Raw genomic sequence first — 21702 nt, 5'->3', positions numbered from 1 at the left:
TTGTCAGAAGGGCTCAGATTCTTAGAGGTGCCACTCTAACCAGATAATCAGTGTTATTCACGGCACCGGTCAGTGGCTGTAATGTTAAGGCTGAAAGTGGCCCAAACTGAACTGCCCTTGAGCAGCCACACATGAGCCTAAGGTCACTATGCCCTATCCAAATTTCAGCTAGAAAATTGCAGCATTCTCATTGGAGCTGCATTCTTTAGTAATTACATTTTACATTTAGCTGATGCTCTTATCCAGAGCGACTTACAAGGTTACTCGTATTACAGCGGTGGGCCAACGTAATGTTAGGAGTCTTGCCCAGGGACTCTTATTGGTGTAGCGCAGCACAGTCACCCAGATCGGGCATCAAACCCCACTCTCCCACATGCTGTGGTAGGTCACTGGCAGGGAGTAGTGTAATCTGTTGCTCTACACCAACCATAATGACAAGTCTCCATCCAATACCTCTGGGATTCTTTGGAGTGTCAGAGCTAATCACCCAGTATCGGCACATGGCCTCAATAATGCGTTTATGGCTACGTACAGGTAAAGTCTGCCCAGAAGAGTAGAGGCCTATACTGCAGCATAGGAGGGACCAACTCACTATTAATACCCATGATTTCAGAAGAAACGCTGGATGAGCAGGTGTATAAAAACCTGTGTATCTGTGAGCCCGTGCGGCAATCTTGCAATAAAGTGCTAAAGATGGAAAGCAATTTTTCTTCCCACCACACATCGTGATCACATCTCAGACACCTCCAGATGAAGCAGCCTGGACCTGTCCTGAACACTTGGGGCCAGTTTAGGTCAGTACTCCAGAGGGACAGAGTGACAAACAGAGAGGGAATGCAAAAAGGAGGTGGAAGTCTTTGGAGAGGAGGCATGCAAGCCCTGGATCACAGAGCCATGCATATATTTATCTTATTTTCTGGCGTCTGGCTTCATCTGGAAGTATGGAAGTATGTTTCAGAATAGCAACCACACCTGCCTCTGACACACAGCTGATTTTAGCATGCTAGCACCTTTGATGGTGGCGCTCATGCATATTCAGCTGACTTGGGAAAGGTACGAAAAAACACACACACGTCCTTGCAGAGAGTGTGTTGGGTTATTTATTGGAAAGGAATGGTTTTAAATGATCTGGTGTTTTCACGTGTAATTGAATAAAAATTAGCCATAACTTTAAAACCACCTTCCAAACGTTGAGTAGCCCAAATTAGGGCCGCCAGAACAGCCTTGGCCCGACAGAACATGGGCTTCACAAGACGTTAGCAGCAGATCCTTCAAGTCCTGTGAGAAAGTTGTGAGGCAGGGCTTTCATGGATCGCATGGGTGCCCATGACCCTTTCACCGGTTCAGTGGTTGTCCTTCATTTGGAGAACTTTATAGGGGCAGTGGTGACTCAGCGGTAAGAGCTCCGGGCTATTGATGACAGGTTCGTGGGTTCGATACCCGGTCTCGGCAAGCTGCCACTGTTGGGCCCTTGAGAAAGGCCCTTCACCTTGTTTGCTCACCAGCACGAATGGGTCATATTAGAGGACACATTCCGCTGTACATAATACAGTGTCAAATACTTGCACCTTTTGGTAGATACTGACCACTGCATACCAGAAAAACCCCACAAGACCTGCCTGATGCTTTGGAGATGCTCTGACCCCTCCGGTTGTCTATCCATCACAGGTTGGTTCTTGTCAAAGTGTCTCAGATTCTTATGCTTGCCCATTTCATCACCTTCAAGATCTGACTGCTCACTTCCTACCTAATATGTATAACTCACCCCGCTGACAGGTGCCACTGTAACCAGATAATCAGTGTTATTCACGGCACCTGTGAGTGGCTGTAATGTTATGGCTGTGGTGTATGAGGCAGTGTTAGGAGTTAGGATCTATTCTTACCTCCACTCCTCTGCCCTGTTCAATCTTTAAAAGCCCACCTCAGCTTGAGCCCGAGCAGTTAGCTCCCACACGTACGCTGAATGTCAGCGCTACTTTAGCTTCGGAGGCCCTGGATTGGACGAGACAGGACCACCTGCAAGGACACAGGCTCTATCAAGTGCTAATGCATCCAGATTTATTTATTCCAGCCTTAGCGCTGCACTTCAGTGCCGTGACATTAAAAAGCTTTTACGGTAAATCTGGCCAAAGGGTTTCTTGTGTTTCTTCTGTGGCGTGTGACGAATGTGTGACTGGATTTTCTTTGAGTGCTGAGTGTTGGGTTGTGAGCTAAGAGTGTCTAAAAAGAGTTTACTTTTTCATATAATAAAAGAGGTTGCATTTGGGGTCTGCATTAAGGGTCTAATAGTTCAGTGTATAACTCTCTATATGGTTGTTGACCAAGTGGAGCTAAAAAATTAAAGGCCTTAAATAAAAAAAAACTAAAAAACCCATGACCTTTTCACCAGCTTGCAGTTTTATGCCTTATCCAGATGTGAAACTGATACTCAAGATACATGAAGGGACCAGGTGTAAACGGGGGTTCAGCATGTATCCAACACAAAAATAAAGTCAACGCAGATAAAGTCAACGCAGAGTACAGACAGAAGGCCCTGTCCATATTGTATCCATATTTAACATTGAGCATAAAGGAGCCTTTAGTCCACTGGGAAACGTAATGAACTAGTTGGCATGGTGGCATCACAGGTAGTGCGTATGGCACACAGCTCCAGGGTCAGGGGTTATGGGTTTGTGAGAGACCTCCACGCTTTGTCTGTGAGGAGGTAGTAGGTGAATTAGCTGTGCTATATTGCCTCTAGGTCTGAGTGTGAATGGGTGTGTGTGGTATCCTGCAGTGGTTTGATGCCCTTTCCTTTCGAGTATTCGTTTGAGACTCAGCACAAGGCCTCACTGGTACTGATTAGGGCTGTGTGTTGAAAAGAACCTGGCGATGCGATATCTCGATATATGAGTCTCCAGAGTGACTTCACTTCACTGTTTATTTAGAAAATACCCTTAGCAAGTTTGTAAAGACTGGGATCCAAAAGATCCGCCTAAGCTTAGATACTACTAAATACTGAAGTCAGTATGGAGACCATCATACTGTACTCTCTGAAGAGGAGGGTCTTCAGTTGGACTCAGCTGTTCGGACACCCAGGGGAAGTTCGTTCCACCACTTCGGTGCAGGACAGAAAAATGTCTGGAAGCTTGTCGGCGGGTCGAGACGAGCCATACTTGAAGCTGGAAGGGCTCGTGGTGCAGACCGGCTTTTGACCACTGCCATCAAGTACAGAGGGGCTGGTCCCGTCTTGGCTTTGTAGGCCAGAGTCAGGGGTTTGAATCTGATGCAGGCAGCAGCTACAGGAAGTCAGTGAACACAGCACAGCACAGAGAGAACACAGCAGAGGTGTTAGATGAACGAACTTATAGCAATATTAGCAATATTAGCATGTTTTTCAATTCTTAATGAAACAGGTGTGATAATTGTAAATGTAAGCAGTGTAAATCATTTTCTGCTGCACTACTGTGATCCTTAAAAAAACTCTGGCACCCCTTAAGGCTTTGTTGATAAGTAGCTGTTACAAAGGATCATAATAAATGTTCTGCTTCAATTATAATTGTGAAACACCTGCAAATATAACTATTTTAATTTTTTTTTTAGCTCTGAGAAGGCCCTTATCCATCACTGTACAGTTAAGAGTGGACTCGATCATCCAGGCTTTGAGTAGAAGCATCAAAACTGAGGAATTAAGGAAATGAGAAACAGATGTTTTCTAATCATGAGCCCACTTTTGCTATTGAACGTAGCATTTTTGCGATTTTTGGTGGTTCACAGCCTGAACATTTAGAGCTTCTGTAGTGGAAGCCTTCTCACTGAAGAACCTGCTGCGCCGACTGCCTTCCTGAAAGCGTTCCTCCCACCCATTCCAGCACAGAGCCTCCGGCCTGCTGATTTCCTCCACCCCCCACCATGACGCTCAATACAGGCAGGCACAAAAGCTGAGCTCATTACACTAATTTAATCATGTGCTGGTGGATTGGATTGGTTGTGTGTGGGCCCAGATTGCTGCTGGTTGGGTGGGTGAGATTAGGACGTGTGCCCGCTGAGAGTGGAGGCAGTGGTGGCTAGCCCGCTAAAGCCCTGTCCTTGGCATGGAGGAAAGAAACCCATGTAAAACAGATGGTGTGCTGCCTCTGTCTTCAGCAGAGCTAATCAGGTGCTAAATATCAGCCCGTCTGCCCCGTCCTGAAAAGCTATGAAGCTACTGTTCACTAGGCCTCTCCATGAAATGACGACAAGGCGGACGAGGAGGATATTCTTCAACATCAGTACCTTTGTCTTTAGCAGAGTCTCAGTGATGAAGCAAGAATCTCACAAGTTCTAATATTGTCTAGAGTAATTCAGCCTCCATTGGTCTGTAAGTCTAATTTAGTGTACTTTATAAAAACCAGTGTAGCTGTTGGACTCCAGAAAGTTGACCTTTGATATCATGGGGGTTCTTTTTCGCTATTGTCATCAGTGTCTAACTGTTTACCTGTCAAATTTTGGCCAAAAGCTATAGAACAAAGAATTGATCCAGTAAATCAACGTCGTTTAGATTCTGTGTAATATTTTGAACATTCCCTCACTGCGTAACCAGATTCTGTCGCCTTCCTGTATCTGTTCCTGTAAATATCAGCATCGAATTTCATGACACGTGTTTTTGTGTGTAAAAGGTGCACGTATTTGTAATCTGCATTTAACCCATCTGTGGTAGTGAACACACACGCACAGGGGCAGTGAGTACACACACACACCCAGAGCGGTGGGCAGCCAACTCCAGCGCCTGGGGAGCAGAGAGGGTAAAGGGCAGCTTGCCGAGCCCAGGAATCGAACCCACAACCTTGTTATTGATAGCCCTGCACTCTAACCGCTGAGCCACCACTGCCCACTTTTTGAGATATGCTAGTGTGTGTGTGTTCTGTACAGCTCCAAGGGGCCTATGCATGTGGGTTTATTCTGTACTTAGATCACTGTCTGTGAGGAATTTGCTGTGTTCTCCCTGTGTCTATGTGGCCTTCCTATGTCCAGAAACACATGGTTGGTGAATTGGCTGGGCTAAAGTCAGTGTGTGATTGAATAGGTGTGTGTGGTACAGTGTGATGGACTGGCCCCCTATACAGTAGGTATTCCCGCCTTGTGTCCAATGATTCTAGGTAGGTTCCGAACCCACCACAACCCTGACCAGATGAATGGATAGGTGGGATATACTGACATGGGTGAGATACACTGAGATGGGTGGATGGATGAGATGCTGAGATGGATGGATGGGTGGGATATACTGAGATGGATGGATGAGTAATGCTGAGATGGATGGGTGGGTAGCATATACTGACATGGGTGAGATGCACTGAGATTGGTGGATGGATGGATGAGATGCTGAGATGAATGGATGGATGAGATATGCTGAGATGGATGGATGGGATATGCTGAGGTGGATGGATGGATGAGATATGCTGAGATGGATGGATGTGATATGCTGAGATGGATGGATGAAAGAAATATGCTGAGATGAACGTATGAATGAGACACAGTATGCTGAAATGGATAGATGAATGAATGGATGAATAGAAGGCCAGTGCTCACTTGTAAAGATCACCACCATTCCCGACCAGGGGCCTGGCCACTGACCCATCTCTCCTGCTCCATTGAAGCTAAAGCCTTGAGTGTGGGCCCAGGTAGAGTCATCACTTGATGTGTGCAAATATTCCAACAATAGCGCTGAAGGCCAAAGCAGAGACGGTTCCTTGTGAGATAAATGGTTGGAAAGATGAATAAATGGGAAGGAAAGAAGGGATGAATAGATAGATAGATAGATAGTGGATGAGTGGATGGGAGATGGATGGATGGACTGTATTAACCCTCAGTGGATATTTAGGTGCTACAGTTGTAAAATACGGAACCTGGAAATCACACAGATGGCTCATATCCACACACACAGCTAAGACATCAGTGCACAAACAGCATTCCCATGCTGTGGTGTTTTTGGGATGTGAGGTACGTGACAGAAATCAGATTCTAAACACAGTGATGAGACAATGAAGTCTCCCTCATTTGCCACTTCACTGATGCTCTATTTGGGGTCTGGAGGGAAAGCCATGAAAGAGGGAGTCGATGATTTCCCTCACTGCCTGCTTGAATAGTGTCTCTCGCCCTTTCCCTTCACCTCTCCTCTCTCCTTCCTTTTCCTCATTCTCTCTCCTCTCGTCCAAATTTACACCATCCCCTCTCTCTTTGGAAATTGGCCATCCTCCAGGTCCTAATGCCTTTTCTATTTGCACATGCCCAGTGAGAAGAAGTGAGTGAGACACTGGTTCTGTATGCCATGTGTTACAGATAGCTGTGGGTGCTGATCTACAGCTGGAAGCTTGTACTGTTGAATAGTGAGGCATAACACCCATAAGCACTGATAAAGGTTGCTTGATGTGTCTTTGTATGTGTATGTATGTATAGCTTGGTTTCCCCTGTGACACTTGAGGGACCCTTTGCCTTATTCATATGGAATTTCACCTTTACCTATGGTTGGTTTTTGACTTTCTTCAAGTTGTCTGATTGAAACAGCACACTTTTCTTAGAACCACTGATGAAACTGTGCTCTGAGGCTGAATCTGAGTATTACACGTTCTGCAGATACAAATCTGTTGCTTTCTCCTAAGCAATGACTTTATAGTTGAAGATTTATAAAAAATAGTATATTAATATCTGTTAATGCAGGTAAACTTGTGGTTCTTTGTAAAGTTTTAGATTATATAAGACAGCTGACTTATGGCATCAGTGCTGTATGAAGTCAATAAACAGTGGATAGTGATAATTAGTTGCAGTCTTCTTTACTGGCTCATCTGCCACCTACGCTGAGATTCTGCAAATGTGTGTAATATTTTCTATAGACAGGAGAAAGTGAAATGTAGAACAGTATGACTGGGGAGAACATTCCTTAGCATTCCTGCACCAATGAGAACAATCACAGGACAGTGCCAATAGGAGGTATATACTAGAACAGTGTGAATGAAGGACAGAATTCTAGAACAGTGTGAATGAAGGACAAGATTCTAGAACAGTTTGAATGAAGGACATTCTAGAACAGTGAGAATGAAGGACAGAATTCTAGAACAGTGTGAATGAAGGACAGAATTCTAGAACAGTGTGAATGAAGGACATTCTAGAACAGTGTGAATGAAGGACAGAATTCTAGAACAGTGTGAATGAAGGACAACATTTTAGAACAGTGTGAAAGAAGGACAATATTCTAGAACAGTTTGAATGAAGGACAGAATTCTAGAACAGTGTGAATAAAGGTCAATATTCTAGAACAGTGTGAATAAAGGTCAATATTCTAGAACAGTGTGAATGAAGGGCAGAATTCTAGAACAGTGTGAATGAAGGACAGAATTCTAGAACAGTGTGAATGAAGGGCAGAATTCTAGAACAGTGTGAATGAAGGACAAGATTCCAGAACAGTGTGAATGAAGGACAAGATTCTAGAACAGTTTGAATGAAGGACAGAATTCTAGAACAGGGTGAATGAAGAACAACATTTTAGAACAGTGTGAATAAAGGACAGAATTCTGAAACAACATAAAGGAAGGACAACATTCCAGAACCATGTAAATAAGGGAGTACAACATTCCAGAACAACATGAAGGAAGGACAACATTCTGGAATATTGTGAAGGAAGGAATAATGTAAATAAGAAAAAACAATCTAGAACCATGTAAATGAGTGAGGACAACATTCCAGAACAACATGAAGGAAGGACAACATTCCAGAACAACATGAAGGAAGGGCAACATTCGGAACAATGTGAAGGAAGGACAACATTCCGGAACAACATGAAGGAAGGACAACATTCCGGAACAACGTAAAGGAAGGACAACATTCCGGAACAACGTAAAGGAAGGACAACATTCCGGAACAACATAAAGGAAGGACAACATTCCGGAACAACGTAAAGGAAGGACAACATTCCGGAACAATGTAAAGGAAGGACAACATGAAGGAAGGACAACATTCCGGAACAACATAAAGGAAGGACAACATTCCGGAACAACATAAAGGAAGGACAACATTCCGGAACAACATGAAGGAAGGACAACATTCCGGAACAACATGAAGGAAGGGCAACATTCCGGAACAACATGAAGGAAGGGCAACATTCCGGAACAACATGAAGGAAGGACAACATTCCGGAACAACATGAAGGAAGGACAACATTCCGGAACAACATAAAGGAAGGACAACATTCCGGAACAACATAAAGGAAGGACAACATTCCGGAACAACATAAAGGAAGGACAACGTTCCGGAACAATGTAAAGGAAGGACAACATTCCGGAACAATGTAAAGGAAGGACAACATTCCGGAACAATGTAAAGGAAGGACAACATGAAGGAAGGACAACATTCCGGAACAACATGAAGGAAGGACAACATTCCGGAACAACATGAAGGAAGGACAACATTCCGGAACAACATAAAGGAAGGACAACATTCCAGAACAATGTAAAAGAAGGACAACATGAAGGAAGGACAACATTCCGGAACAACATAAAGGAAGGACAACATTCCGGAACAACATAAAGGAAGGACAACATTCCGGAACAACATAAAGGAAGGACAACGTTCCAGAACAATGTAAAGGAAGGACAACATTCCGGAACAACATAAAGGAAGGACAACATTCCGGAACAATGTAAAGGAAGGACAACATTCCGGAACAACGTAAAGGAAGGACAACATTCCGGAACAACATAAAGGAAGGACAACATTCCGGAACAACATAAAGGAAGGACAACGTTCCAGAACAATGTAAAGGAAGGACAACATTCCGGAACAACATAAAGGAAGGACAACATTCCGGAACAATGTAAAGGAAGGACAACATTCCGGAACAATGTAAAGGAAGGACAACATGAAGGAAGGACAACATTCCGGAACAACATGAAGGAAGGACAACATTCCGGAACAACATGAAGGAAGGACAACATTCCGGAACAACATGAAGGAAGGGCAACATTCCGGAACAACAGTTTGAATCACAGGGAACACAGTCAATGGTCTCGGAAAGGTGTGGCAAAGTGACCGGAGGTTTGTTTGTTTGAGGGTGTCGGGTCAGTGTGGTCTGGGCTGAAGGCTGAAGGCTGAAGGCGGTTAGAAGGCGTGTGCACAGGGGTGAACTTGCACACACCTCGGGATCATGGCTCGACCACCACTGAAAGCCTGTCTCAGCACTTCAGCAGTGATTGGTAGATGACACTGATAGCACCTGCCATTATTTATTCACGGCCCATCCCCGGCAGCCGTCATTCAGGAAGTGACACACAGGAAGTGAACAATGGAGCCATGCCGTATCTTTCCCACTGCGTGCTGACATTCAGCATTTTAGCTCGTATGTGTTTGACCTAGAAGTCCTGCTCACTTCTGATGGAAAAGGGGAAAGAGAGAGAGAGAGAGAGAGAGAGAGAGAGAGAGCATTCTGGCCACAGCTTGGGAAGGAGAAATAATTGGATTCTTGGTCCTTATCTCGCTCAACACATTACAAGTTGTCAGAATCCCTGCTGCCTGGGCACGGTCACGTTTCAGTCAAGCAGGAAGGATTTCTTAAGGTTGCTGATAGGTGAGACCGTTTTAGATTGTGGGGTTTTTTTTTCTTGCCATTGGCGGGGATGGTGTCGGACACGTGCTGCAAGCGGTCACGTGACCAGCCTGCCTCGGGCCGTGCCGTCTAGGCGCATAAAAATGCATCAGTCTAAAGGTGGTGATTCAGCTGCACTCTTTTTTTGTAATCGATTAGTAGATTTTAATAAAATTCCACTATTCCCAAACATTTCACAGAACATCTGAGGGTGACATCAATAGTTTGGGATATTTCCAGTTCATTGTAAAGGCATTTCAGTCCAGCTCAATACTCAAAAGCCTAGTTTGCATGGAATTAAATGTAAACGGCGTCCTGGGGGTCATTTTTGGTTTGGGCTACACTCTTAAAAATAAAGGTGCTTCAAAGGGTTCTTTACAAGCCATACAAGCACCATTTTCAATAACAGTACCGAGCACCAAGTTCCATAAAGAACCATGTAATTTTATTTAATAAAAAGTATGAAGAACCTTCCCTTGATGTACCAATTTCCTCAAATTCTTCACACTCACATACATAGGGATTTAATGATAATACATTTTGGTAGTCAGTACTGATACTAGATACTGATACTGATGTTTTTGAATCTCGATACCAATTTCGAGACCACTGTCGGGTTAGGCCAGACACAGAGGGATGAACGCTCGCAGAGATGGATTCTAAGCAAGTTGTTTATTAACAGAACTCACGGTAACACAAAAGGGCAAAATAAGGCAAACGAAGCAGCAGCGACAGGGCATAAAGGTGAACACAACACAAACTTGACAAACCAGAGGCCGAAAACAAACAGACGTAGATCAGAAGCTGGCCTTAACACACTGTAAGCAGTAACGGGAACCTCTCGGGCTGCCTCAAGGTTCCAAACATGCAATTCTCGGCACCGAATGGCAGTGTCGAAGCTTCCTAAGTACCCCCAAATCCCAGGTGTAACTCATGAACATGAAACAAGACACTGAATCAAACACACATGAACGTACCTGAACTAGAACCGAGTCTTTGAATCGATACACATGAACGGAAATGCAACAGAAGTCCTTATGTGAGCCTGTGGGCGATGGCTCGGAATTGCCCCGGGAGGGCGCGATACAGAGGGGCTGACAACCACAGCTCAAAATAAATCATACATTTAAAATAATATTTCAATTGAATATACTTCAAAATAAACTCTTTTATTGGAATTTTATTTATTTATTTATTTATTTATTATTATTTTTTGCAACGTGAATGGGGTGGAGCCTTTAGTTAATAATGTGTCATCTTCTTGTCAAGCTAAAAATAAATAAATAAATAAATAAATAAATAACTGTTTGACTTTTTGGCAATTTTGCAGGATATGTGGACACAGTTGGATATACCTTTATTTCCCTACAAATTCCAAAGTATTTCTAGGAGACATTCACATATATTCAGAAGATCCCAGGCTACCCAAATACACCATTATGTGAGATGTACATGACAACAGGATTTAAATATTTGCATGTATTTGACCTTTGTTGTAACCAATCTTCAAATTTACCATGCATTTTTTTGTTTGCTTGAAAAGACTAGAAGAACAGTTCACATGAATCTCATGAATGTTGTTATAATAATAATTTACTGGATATTTTAGAGTGCTTTTGAGCTGTGGAGCAGTGGAAGAACTGTGTTCTCTGGAATGATAGTTGGTGCTCCATCCAATACTTTTGGTTAGTTGGGGATGAGGTGGTTGGTGATCATCTAACTTCATGACCTTATTAACAACGCTCTTGTCGCTAAATGCACTCAAATCCTCACAGCAATGCTCCTCCAAACTCTAGTTGAAAGCCTTCTTCCCTGGACAGTTGAGACAGCTACTCCAGCAAAAGCAGGGTAAACTCTTATTTTATTTCAGAAGAAATAGCAGGTGAATGAGCAGGTGTCCCAATACTTTTGCCAATGTAGCATAGCTATCATTGTCGTCATGCAAAAACCTCCAAAATAGCAGCTTCACAGGGGAAGAAACAACTAATTTGAGTGTTTTAGTGGATTCCTGACCCTGTTCATGTCCAGAAGAGCATAACTGACCTCACACTTCTCTGGCTGGGTAGAATGGCCCTCTTACAGATGGGTGTCTAATAACACATGGATAAAGATGTTAGTGTTCTCCTCTAAGCGCGTTGAGCTCTGAAATCACGTCATCTCAGCAGCAGCTAGAAAAGATGTGGTGATGCTTGAATAACGTGTTATACCATGAGGAGGTATTCCTGATCCTTGATTCCGGGTAGGCTCCTGACCTGCCAATACCCTCAACATGAAGGAGGGGATACGAAGAATGATGGATGCTTGGATGAAATCGGCTAAAAACTTACAGAAAATCCTACAGTGTTGACTGTTATTATCAATATCCCTCCGATCATGTCTATAAATAGCCATGAATAGTGCCTAGCTATTGTGCCTAGCTCTGTCTCTGCTGGATCTTCCTGTGCTCCTTTAACTCTCTAGTAACTGTAGTTAAACCCGTGGCTCCAGGTGAGGATGTCAGGTAGCTCCAGGTTGAGTGGGTGTGTGAAGCTGTGCAGAGCTCCACTCACTTCAGCAGGCCTACAACACACTTGAGAGAATGGCTAGAGTGGGTGGTGAGGACCTTAGGCACAACAGGATGATAAAAAATACATTAAAGATCCTTTTAGGCCTCTAGAAGATTTTACACACACACACACACACACACACACACTGAAACACAGTAATGACTACCCCGCATTCTTAAGGATTTGTCTTTTTCTTTGGCTTTTGATGCTGAAACTGGTCTCCGAGGCTTTCAGAAACACCACCTCGAAAAAATACATGTTTTATTAATAGAGCCTTTTCAAATGGATTCTACAGGTTTCGTTTTTTTTGTTAAGGTTACAAGGATTTAATGTAACCTCCATAACTTTAAATATGTGCAGTGTCTTAGCGAATGTTTGTATTGATGAAATTCAAAACTTCTGTTAATCAAAAGATCGATCAATCAATCAATCAACCGTTATTTTCATTTAAAAGTGCATTGAAGGGGACCCTCATTGTACCGTGTAGCGGAATACTTAAATAAATAATAAACAGGGACTGAAAAAACAATTAAGATTAAGATTTAATTAATAAGAAAAACAAGAAAAAAAACTTATATAAATATATAAATAAAAATAAATAAACAAAATAAGTAAAAATGCATCCGTCTAATTTTAAAATGAGTTTAAAAGGTAATTCGGCGATTAGGAGATGAAAAGAAAAAAGTTACTCCAACAAAAGCAGGGTAAACTCTTATTTTATTTCAGAAGAAATAGCAGGTGAATGAGCAGGTGTCCCAATACTTTTGCCAGTGTAGCATAGCTATCATTGTCGTCACACAAAAACCTCCATTGTACATTGTACCGTGTAGCGGAATACTTAAATAATAAACAGTGACTGAAAAAACAATTAAGATTAAGATTTAATTAGTAAGAAAAACAAGAAAAAAAACATATATAAATAAAAATAAATAAACAAAATAAGTAAAAATGCATCAGTCTAAAGGTGGCAATTTTAAAATGAGTTTAAAAGGTAATTAGGAGATTAGTAGATGAAAAGATAAAAGTTAAATTAATAATTGATTACATTTACGTTGTAATAATTCATAAAAACACACTGTGCCCCAAGCGCTCCATTCTACCTGCCAATTGGCACAGTCGGTCTTGCTCTCTCCAGGTGGGTAGATGGTTCTTTCTCTCCACATCACTTCAGTTTGAAAAGAGGTGGTGGCTGGTTGCACATGTGTTGGAGGAGGCATGTGTCGTCCAGTGTCATTGACAACAAACAAGTACAAACAAGTGGGTTGGGTAATTGACTTTCTAAAATTGGGGAGGAAAATCAGGTACAATCTTAATAAAATAAAATAAAATAAAATAAAATAAAATTGAATTAAAGTAAATTAAATTTAAATGTAATTCAAAATAACTTCACTTAAATTAAATTAACTTAACTTTAAGAAAAACATTCAAATACATAAGCCAGATATTTTTGGGTTAAAACAAAATATATTTATTACATATCTTATTTAATAATTATTTAAAATAAATTAGTTAAAAATATTTAATATAAATTAAAGATATTTTTATTAAAAAATAATATTACTAAAAAAACAATTAAGAAAATGATAATAAGTGAATAAAATAAAGAAACTGAAAAGTAAAGTAAGGAGTAAAATAAAGTAAAGCAGTTTGGAGAGGAGGTGGTAGGAAATTAGAAGTTCTATAATGATTAATCAGGTTTAAAAAAGCCCTGGGTCTGTAGAGAGAGTCAGTTTGAGTGAGCGTATCTCTCCTAACCTTCCAAGACCCTCTTCCTCTCTCTCTCCAGCCTTATCCGCTCTTCATCCTCTCTCTCGTCCTCTCTCTCGCTCTCTTGTCGGGTCTTTAGAGCTATTGATCATTAGTCCATGGTGGGCCAAGCAGGGATGTAATTATGGAACCCAGCTCCACTGTCAGGCTGTCTCATCCTGCCCTCAACTTAGCAGAGCGCTTCATGTCCTTAATAGGAGCCTTCAGTGTAAACAACACACACACACACACACACACACAAACACACACACAAGCTCCCCTGCAAGTGGAACTAGAAAGAACGCTGTCAGCACTCTTTGGCTCATCAGTGCCAGAGCTAACCTCAGAAGCCTGAGCTTTGGACTGCTGCTACAAACTGAGCTCAGGTCAGAGGTCTCTGTCCCAGCGTTGATATTGGGTGTGCTTCCGCTTAGGGGTGGGAATCGCTCGGATGGAATACAGTCATATATACGCCTTAATCGGAAAAGATCCTTTAAATAATTCGTTAAATAAAAAAATATAATAACAGCCATGTAAACACACATATCCAATGTCATTCCCGATCTGAAAGTTTAGGTAGGTTCTGCTCAAGGTTGTGGCCTGTCTTGTACAAGGCCACAGCAACATGCATTATTCCTGGGATAGGGGCTATGCCAGGGGGTATGACTGTCATATGGAAGTTGTGCTTCCCCTCAGAGGCTGTGGATTTCCTCAGTGTGACTCCCTCCCACCAGTCTTTACTGCACAGAGGTTTCGTGTCTTCGGCGGTGGGACTGGCATCTAGCTCATGTCCCTCGGAGTGTCGCAGAACATGACCTCTTCATTTTCAAGCAATTTAACAAACACAGCAACTGAAAACTGGGGACAGGGGTATCGAACCCACAACCCTGTGATCAATAACCCAGCTCTCTGACTGAGCCAGTATGAATCTTGTCCTTGTAGTGAAGTTTGCTGGTTCTAACTCTGTGATATTCTCTCGATTGTGTGCATCATGTTTCTCTGCGTTTGTGTTTTTCAGAAAAAGTGAGTAGCGTGCTGTCCGCCCTGATCGTCCCCTTCAAGTACATGAGTCCAGGTCCAGGCAGCACAGAAGACGAAGACACTTTAAGTAAGTCCTGCAAAGATATGCACAGACAAGCCCTTTTTGTTTCATGCCCTTTTCTAAATCTACACTAAATGGACAAAAGTATTGGGACACCTGCTTATTCATTGTTTCTTCTGAATCAAGGAAACTGAACAAAACATTGTTTATCCTGCTCCTGTTGCAGTAACTGCCTCTACTATCCAAGGAGGGCCTTCGACTAGATTATGTGGAGCATTGCTGTGAGGATTTGATTGCATTTAGTTGCAATAATAATAATAGTCTGCATCTAACCAGCATCTAACCAGCTGCAATAGTCTGCATCTAACCAGCTGCCACCTACCAGTCCGGCCAGCGGGTCCCCCCCCCCCAGCCCGCCACCACCCATGGCTCACCCGCCAGCTGCTGCTGCCTGTTTGGTGGCCGTGCTGAAACCTAGATGGACTCGTGCCTGTCTGACACTATTAATATCACCACTACTAACTTTCTGTTGTATCTGCTTTGGTAATTTTTATCATTAATGTTTAAATAGTCTGGCCAGAGGAGGATGGGTCCCCCTTGTGAGCCTTGGTTCCTCCCAAGGTTTCTTCCTCCAGCTCTGAGGGAGTTTTTCCTTGCCACTGTCGCCGTTGGCTTGCTCACGAGGGTCTTTGACGTTTCATGTTATTCCTTCTTTTTTCTCTGTCTCTGTTCTTTATTAAGTACTAATTATGTAAAGCTGCTTTGTGACGACAACAGTTGTAAAAAGCTATACAAATAAATTTGACTTGACTTGACTTGACTTGACAATAGTGTTAGTGAGGTCAGGATGTTGGATAATCACCACCCCACCTCATCATCCCCAACTCATCCCAAAAGTAATGGCTGGGGCGAAAACCATCATTCCAGAGAACATAACTAAGTTCCACTGCTCCACAGCTCAATGCTGGGGGGCTTTATACCCCTCTTGCCCACGTCTGGCATTAGGCCAAATAGTTCATGTGTATCTGCTCCAGAGAGTCTGATTCTACTGACAGTGCTTTTCTACAGGGACTAGCCAAGCTGTGTGTGCATTTGCACATCTGGGTCAGCATTGGGTGCAACTTAAAAAAAAAAAGCTGAATGCATTTATTAGAAGAGGTGTCCACAAACATTTGGACATATTCTGTATTACTCAGCATATCAAGCTGTGATTGAGGATTGAAGTGTGTGACATAACCACTGGTTACGGCACAGTGTACTGTTCCTGTTCAGCCTGCCAGTGTGTGGCGTGTGGAGTGTTTGCAGTGATATTCTGCTTGTGCTGTTGTGTGAAATGTGATGGATTTGCATTAGAAGAGTGAAACACAGTGCGGTTGGCCGTGAAGCCTAGAAAGCCTCAGTGTGAAATAGCCCCCCATCCCCCCCACCCCCCCTTTCTCCGCACTCTCCGAAACTCTGGAACAGTCGCTGCTCCTCTCCATTACAAAAGGGATTGCTGCTTTGCATTGAATACAGGGGACAAATCGCACCCACTTTAAGCATGGATCCCAAGCCAATTTTGTGGCAGATTACGGGGCGATTTAGCAGATAATGCCCCATTTGAGAGGATTTGTCCTCGGATTTTAAAACACTTAAATAAGATAGCCTCCCTTGCAGGGAACTTTCAGGAGCTGCCTCGGAGCGGATGAGACTGGATTTTTTTCCCCTTTCTCTCTCTCTCTCTCTCTCTCTCTCTCTCTATTTCCCTCTGACTCTCTCTCTCTCACTGTCTCTCGCTCTCTCTCTTCCTTTTTTCATTATCATATCATTTTGTATCAGCTGGCAGGTTTTTATGCTGATCGTGAGATCAGAGATTAGAGCACAGTGCTGAAAGTAAATGGAGACATCAGACCGGTTTACACTCCAACCTCAGCTGGTGACTTCTGATCCTGATTACGCTGGGACTGCATCAAAAGAGCCTTTCTGGGAGGCAGTTCTGATGTGGCTAGGACTGATCGGGGGAACACTGGATCCGTTTCAGAACCGTTCCACTGTTCGGATTCACAGAATGCAAGCGAAGTACTTGAGAATCCCGTATTCCTGTGTAGTTCCATATAGGACATGTCTTCTTAAATAACTTATATATTTATATATAGTATACTAATATATACTAACCGCAGTGGTGACTCAGCGGTCAGAGCATCGGCCTATCGATAACAGGGTTGTGGGCCCTTTATCCTCTCTGCTCCCCGGGCGCTGGAGTTGGCTGCCCACCGCTCTGGGTGTGTGTGTACTCACTGCCCCTAGTTCACTAGTTTGTGTGTGTGTGTGTGTGTTCACTACCACAGATGGGTTAAATGCGGAGGACACATTTCGCGATACATAGTACAGTGACTATATATAAATTAACAAAATTTCAGATGTGTTACATCCTTTTTTGCACATTGCTATTTGGTGAGTGTTTACATTAATTGTTAGCAGTTAATATAATTAATGTATATGTGTGTGTGTGTGTTGCACCGATATCGTATCAGTTGGCAATAGAGAGCATCGATACCATGAAGCTTACTTAGCGTCCTATTTTTTTTATTTTTTATACATCGAACATATTTGTTTGTATACTTTTTTATGAAACCAAATGTTTAAACAACCAGTAACAGAGTGTCATGAACAGACGTTTAATGAACTTTTACATTTACAGAACTTTTTCTTTCCATGGGCCGTTTTTTTGGTTCTGAAACCAAAAGTTGAGTTTCAGCAGCTTGTTTAAAGACTAACACACACTAACGTTGATTAACTTTTCACACAGAGACGTAAACCTGAATGTGAAATTTGCTGCAAAAGCACTTTCTGAAAAACTGGTGTTTTTTTACTGCTCTTCTTTTTACATTGACTTCCATTGAGCTTCCTCAAGTAGATCTTTAAAAACAGCTAAAAGAGCTAAATGACATACAGAACAATGACATTGTAATAATATGTATTCATATATATATATATATATATATATATATATATATATATTAATATTATTAATATTATTAAAATTATATTAATTATATAAGTATTTTTTTCTGGTGAAATGAACACTTACCTCCCAATTAAATTAAATATACTTTTCTCCACATCTGAAACCTACATAGTCTTCTTGAATACGATGGTATCTGTGTTGGACACAGAAACATTTGACACTGTCCTGTTTAAACTGTATCAGAGTTCTGATAAAGGTGCCTTTGGCTCCTTGACTCTTGCTCAGATTGTCTAAGGCAATTTTGTTCATTCTTCTAAAACACTTTTTTTCTGTGTTCTCTCAGGTACCAGCAGTGCAGAGGTCAAGGAGAACCGGAACATTGGAAACCTTGAGGACTGTGCCATTGTCCAGTCAGACCGCCAGCCTCTCTTTTTGTCCGATTCACCCCGAGGCGGCGCATCTGGTCTAAAACGGAAGCGTCCGTTGGAGGAGGACAATAATGGGCGGCCGTGCAGGCTTCGGCTGTGTTACAGAAAGCTGCAGTGGTCCGAGGCGCCCAAGAATGCCCTTGTGCAGCTGAACGAGCTTCGGCCTGGCTTGCAGTACCGAACCGTCTCCCAGACAGGCCCGGTCCATGCCCCACTCTTCTCCATTGCTGTGGAGGTCAACGGCCTTACCTTTGAGGGCACCGGCCCCACCAAGAAAAAGGCCAAGATGCAGGCGGCCGAGTTGGCCCTTAGATCCTTCGTCCAGTTCCCTAACGCCTCCCAAGCTCACCTGGCCATGGGCAGCTTGTCTGACCCTTCAGCGGACTTTACGTCTGACCAGGCAGACTTTCCAGAAACACTTTTCAAAGGCTTTGAGCCGGACGGTTGCCGTTCGGCAGAATCAGAGCTGCTCTCTAGCGCCCTCCGGCTTCGCCACACGCTGGACCTGATGGTGGTGCAGGCTAGGCAGGGCAACCCAGCCCCAGAGACTACACCCCCAAGCCCGGTTGTACTGCTGAACGACCTGCGGCCGGGCCTGCGCTACGCCTGCCTGTCCCAGGGCAGCAAGGGTAGGGGGCGCAGCTTCATCATGGCCGTGCGGGTCGACGGCCGAATCTTCGAGGGCTCCGGCCGCAGCAAGAAGCTGGCCAAGAGGCGGGCGGCGCTCAGTGCCCTGCAAGCGCTCTTCAACATCCGGCAGGTCCCAGAGGCCAGAGCAGCCCACAGACCCAGCAGGATCAAGTGCCCTCATTTACCCCAGGTGAGCCATGCAAAGCCAAGCCCAGCCTAGGCCGGGCTGCTGGCAGCTTCTGTGCTCCATACGGCGGCCTGTAATAGCCGAACCAGCAGGAATGCTGGGATGCAGGAAGGCTGTCCAAGATTTAATTAAGGGGGAGGGGATAATGGTTGGGGAAGAACGGGGTCGGATGGATCAAAGCGGAGGTTTGGCACTGCTCCACCTGCTGGCCAGAGCTAATATTGCATGTGGAACCAACACATCTGAAAAGAATGAAAGCTTTTTTGAATGCAGATTAAGATTAAGCCTAGACTAAAAGGTGAATCAGAAGTCAACTCTGACAGTGTTGGGCTGGGCAATGGGGGCTGGAGGCCAGTACACTTTGCTTGTTCTGCTGCTCAAGCAGACCTACAAAACCTGAATCTGGTGTGCTTGAGCAGTGCAGGAATCCATCCCTCAAGGACCGGAATTGCCCATCCCTGGTTTATAGAGATAATTTAGTGTGATTATTTTCTAAAATCCTCATTGCTTGGGTTATATTATTGCAGTTTTGCAAGGGCATCTTCTCCTCCTACAGTCCTAGATCTTGAGCAGCAGCTCTTGAGCCCAAGGTTAGCATGTCCGATGCCAAATGTCAGCTAGAGGGTTATAAAGCCTCCCGGCATTGGATTGAAGAGCAGTGGAGCTGCATTGTCTAAAGTGATGGAGCTCCATGATACCTTTGGCATGAGTTAGCATGATTCAGAATTAAATAATCCAGAATCAGCAAGATGAATGCAGTCAAATCCTCAAAGACGTGTCCCAACATCTAGCGTAAAACCAAGAGATGGTTGTTGCTGGAAAGCAGGGGCAAACTCTCCATTTATACCCTTGAATGCAGAAGAAAAATCAGATAAGCCTGCGTCTACAAACTTTTGGGCCTTATTCACGTGGAAATGATGCAGACAACCCTCAACACAGACCCCAACCCACCTGCTCCCACTCATCAGCTTAATTATGAAGCCCTTCATGAGCTGGTTCAGGGAGGATTTTGAACAGTGCAGGGCGGTGGGTCCCCAGACTGGAGTTGAGAGCCTCTTGTGTTAGCACACAAGCTTTAACATTTACTTTGGGCAAAGGAGGGTGACATATCTAATGTAAACCCAAGCCTGGGTGTGTGTGTGTGTATGTGTGTGTGTGTGGATATGTGGGAAAGAGGTCCAGAGGTAAACAGAATCTACTCACTGATCTATTCAAATGGAAAAAGAGCGTAAATGAGGGGAATTATCATTGTCCTCATGCCCCTGACAACAGCGGTGCTCCCGACAGTGGAGTTTATTTTACCAACCCTCCCCAAAACACCCACTCACCGCTGTGTTTATAGAGCTATAATTGCAAAAGCTTTGGAATTTTGCACAATCTCTTGTTTCCTCACGTGTGGCGTGGTAGTGTCTATAAACATTAATTTAATCTGTTGCCCAAAGGAGATGGAAAAGCAAAAGAGCAAATCGACAAACAAACCTCCGACCCATTGCCCTCTTATTTAATCAAATATGGAAAGCGCAATCAGGCTTGGGAAATAATGTTTTTCCAGAGAACCTCTAGGAGGGATTTCTTTCCAGATCAATGTCACCGTGCCCCTGAATGAGAGAGGAACTGCTCAGTGCTCATTTAAATATGAGCTAGCTGGATCTACGATGGTAGACGCAGAGTTTTATTTCGTCTATATGATCTGCTTTCAGTCATGGAAACAACATGTTTGGTGGGAATTTTGGGAATATCGTTGTTGTACCTTGTTCTTTCATGTAGGACACTAATAAATAAAGGGGCTTCGAATAGTTCTGTGAGCAACACCATAGAAGAGCCACTTTAGGTTCCATAAAGAAGCATGTATAAAGAACCTTGAGAAAATTGGTGAAGAACCTTTACATCAGGAGAAGGTTCTTCCCGCTCACATCTTTATGTTGGACTTCAGGATTTACTAGAGAGAGATTGCCAGGTCAATGGCAATGATGCAGTCACTTCATTGGGGCTTCAAAACAAAAGTACTGGGACATCTACACCATTTTATAATATCACATTCTAAATCCTTCCAAGCATTAATATGGAGTTGTTCCCCTTTGCACTCTGCGACCCCGCTATGCAGCTTTATGTGGTCTGACACTTCATGGTTGCTGTTGTTCCTCAGTGCTTCCACTTTTCAATTATACCATTCACAGATGATGGTGGAATATCTAGGAGGATAGAAATTTCACTGGGGACTAATGGGACTAAATAAAACACCTGAATTCAATTATTAAGATTAAGATGTGTCCCAATACTTTTGTCCATATATTGTGTGGTTTGGTCATGCACTTTTCTATGTGTTTGGGGAGTTGTCATTCACACTGACAGCATTATGCTGATGCTTTTACCTACAGTGACTTACATTTCTATCATGTTACACAGGTAGGAGAATGAAGTGTTGGAAGCCTTGCCCAAGGATTCTTATTGGTGTAGTGTGGTGTGTTTGTCCAGCTAGGGAATCAGACCCTACTCTGGCCAGGGGAGGGCGGTGTTATTACCCAGTAGGCCATCACCATACACCAGCCATCATTGATTGACACTGATACAGTTGGAAAAAAAG

At 43.3% G+C, this 21702-nt stretch overlaps 1 protein-coding gene across 1 annotated transcript in view; it reads left to right on the top strand.

Moving 5' to 3' along the window:
- The window catches only part of adarb2 (adenosine deaminase RNA specific B2 (inactive)), a 252150-nt gene that overhangs the window by 142784 nt on the left and 87664 nt on the right, over positions 1 to 21702 (top strand). Inside the window, exons 2-3 of the mRNA XM_072679337.1 lie at positions 14903 to 14992; positions 18217 to 19121. Of these exons, the coding sequence (XP_072535438.1) occupies positions 14903 to 14992; positions 18217 to 19121 (995 nt within the window). The remainder of the gene's footprint in view (positions 1 to 14902; positions 14993 to 18216; positions 19122 to 21702) is intronic.

Source organism: Salminus brasiliensis, chromosome 5 (assembly GCF_030463535.1).
Source record: "Salminus brasiliensis chromosome 5, fSalBra1.hap2, whole genome shotgun sequence".
NCBI classification, from domain to species: Eukaryota; Metazoa; Chordata; class Actinopteri; order Characiformes; family Bryconidae; genus Salminus; species Salminus brasiliensis.
Note: the sequence above shows the minus strand (reverse complement) of the source record. Positions and strands in the feature narration are given on the sequence as shown.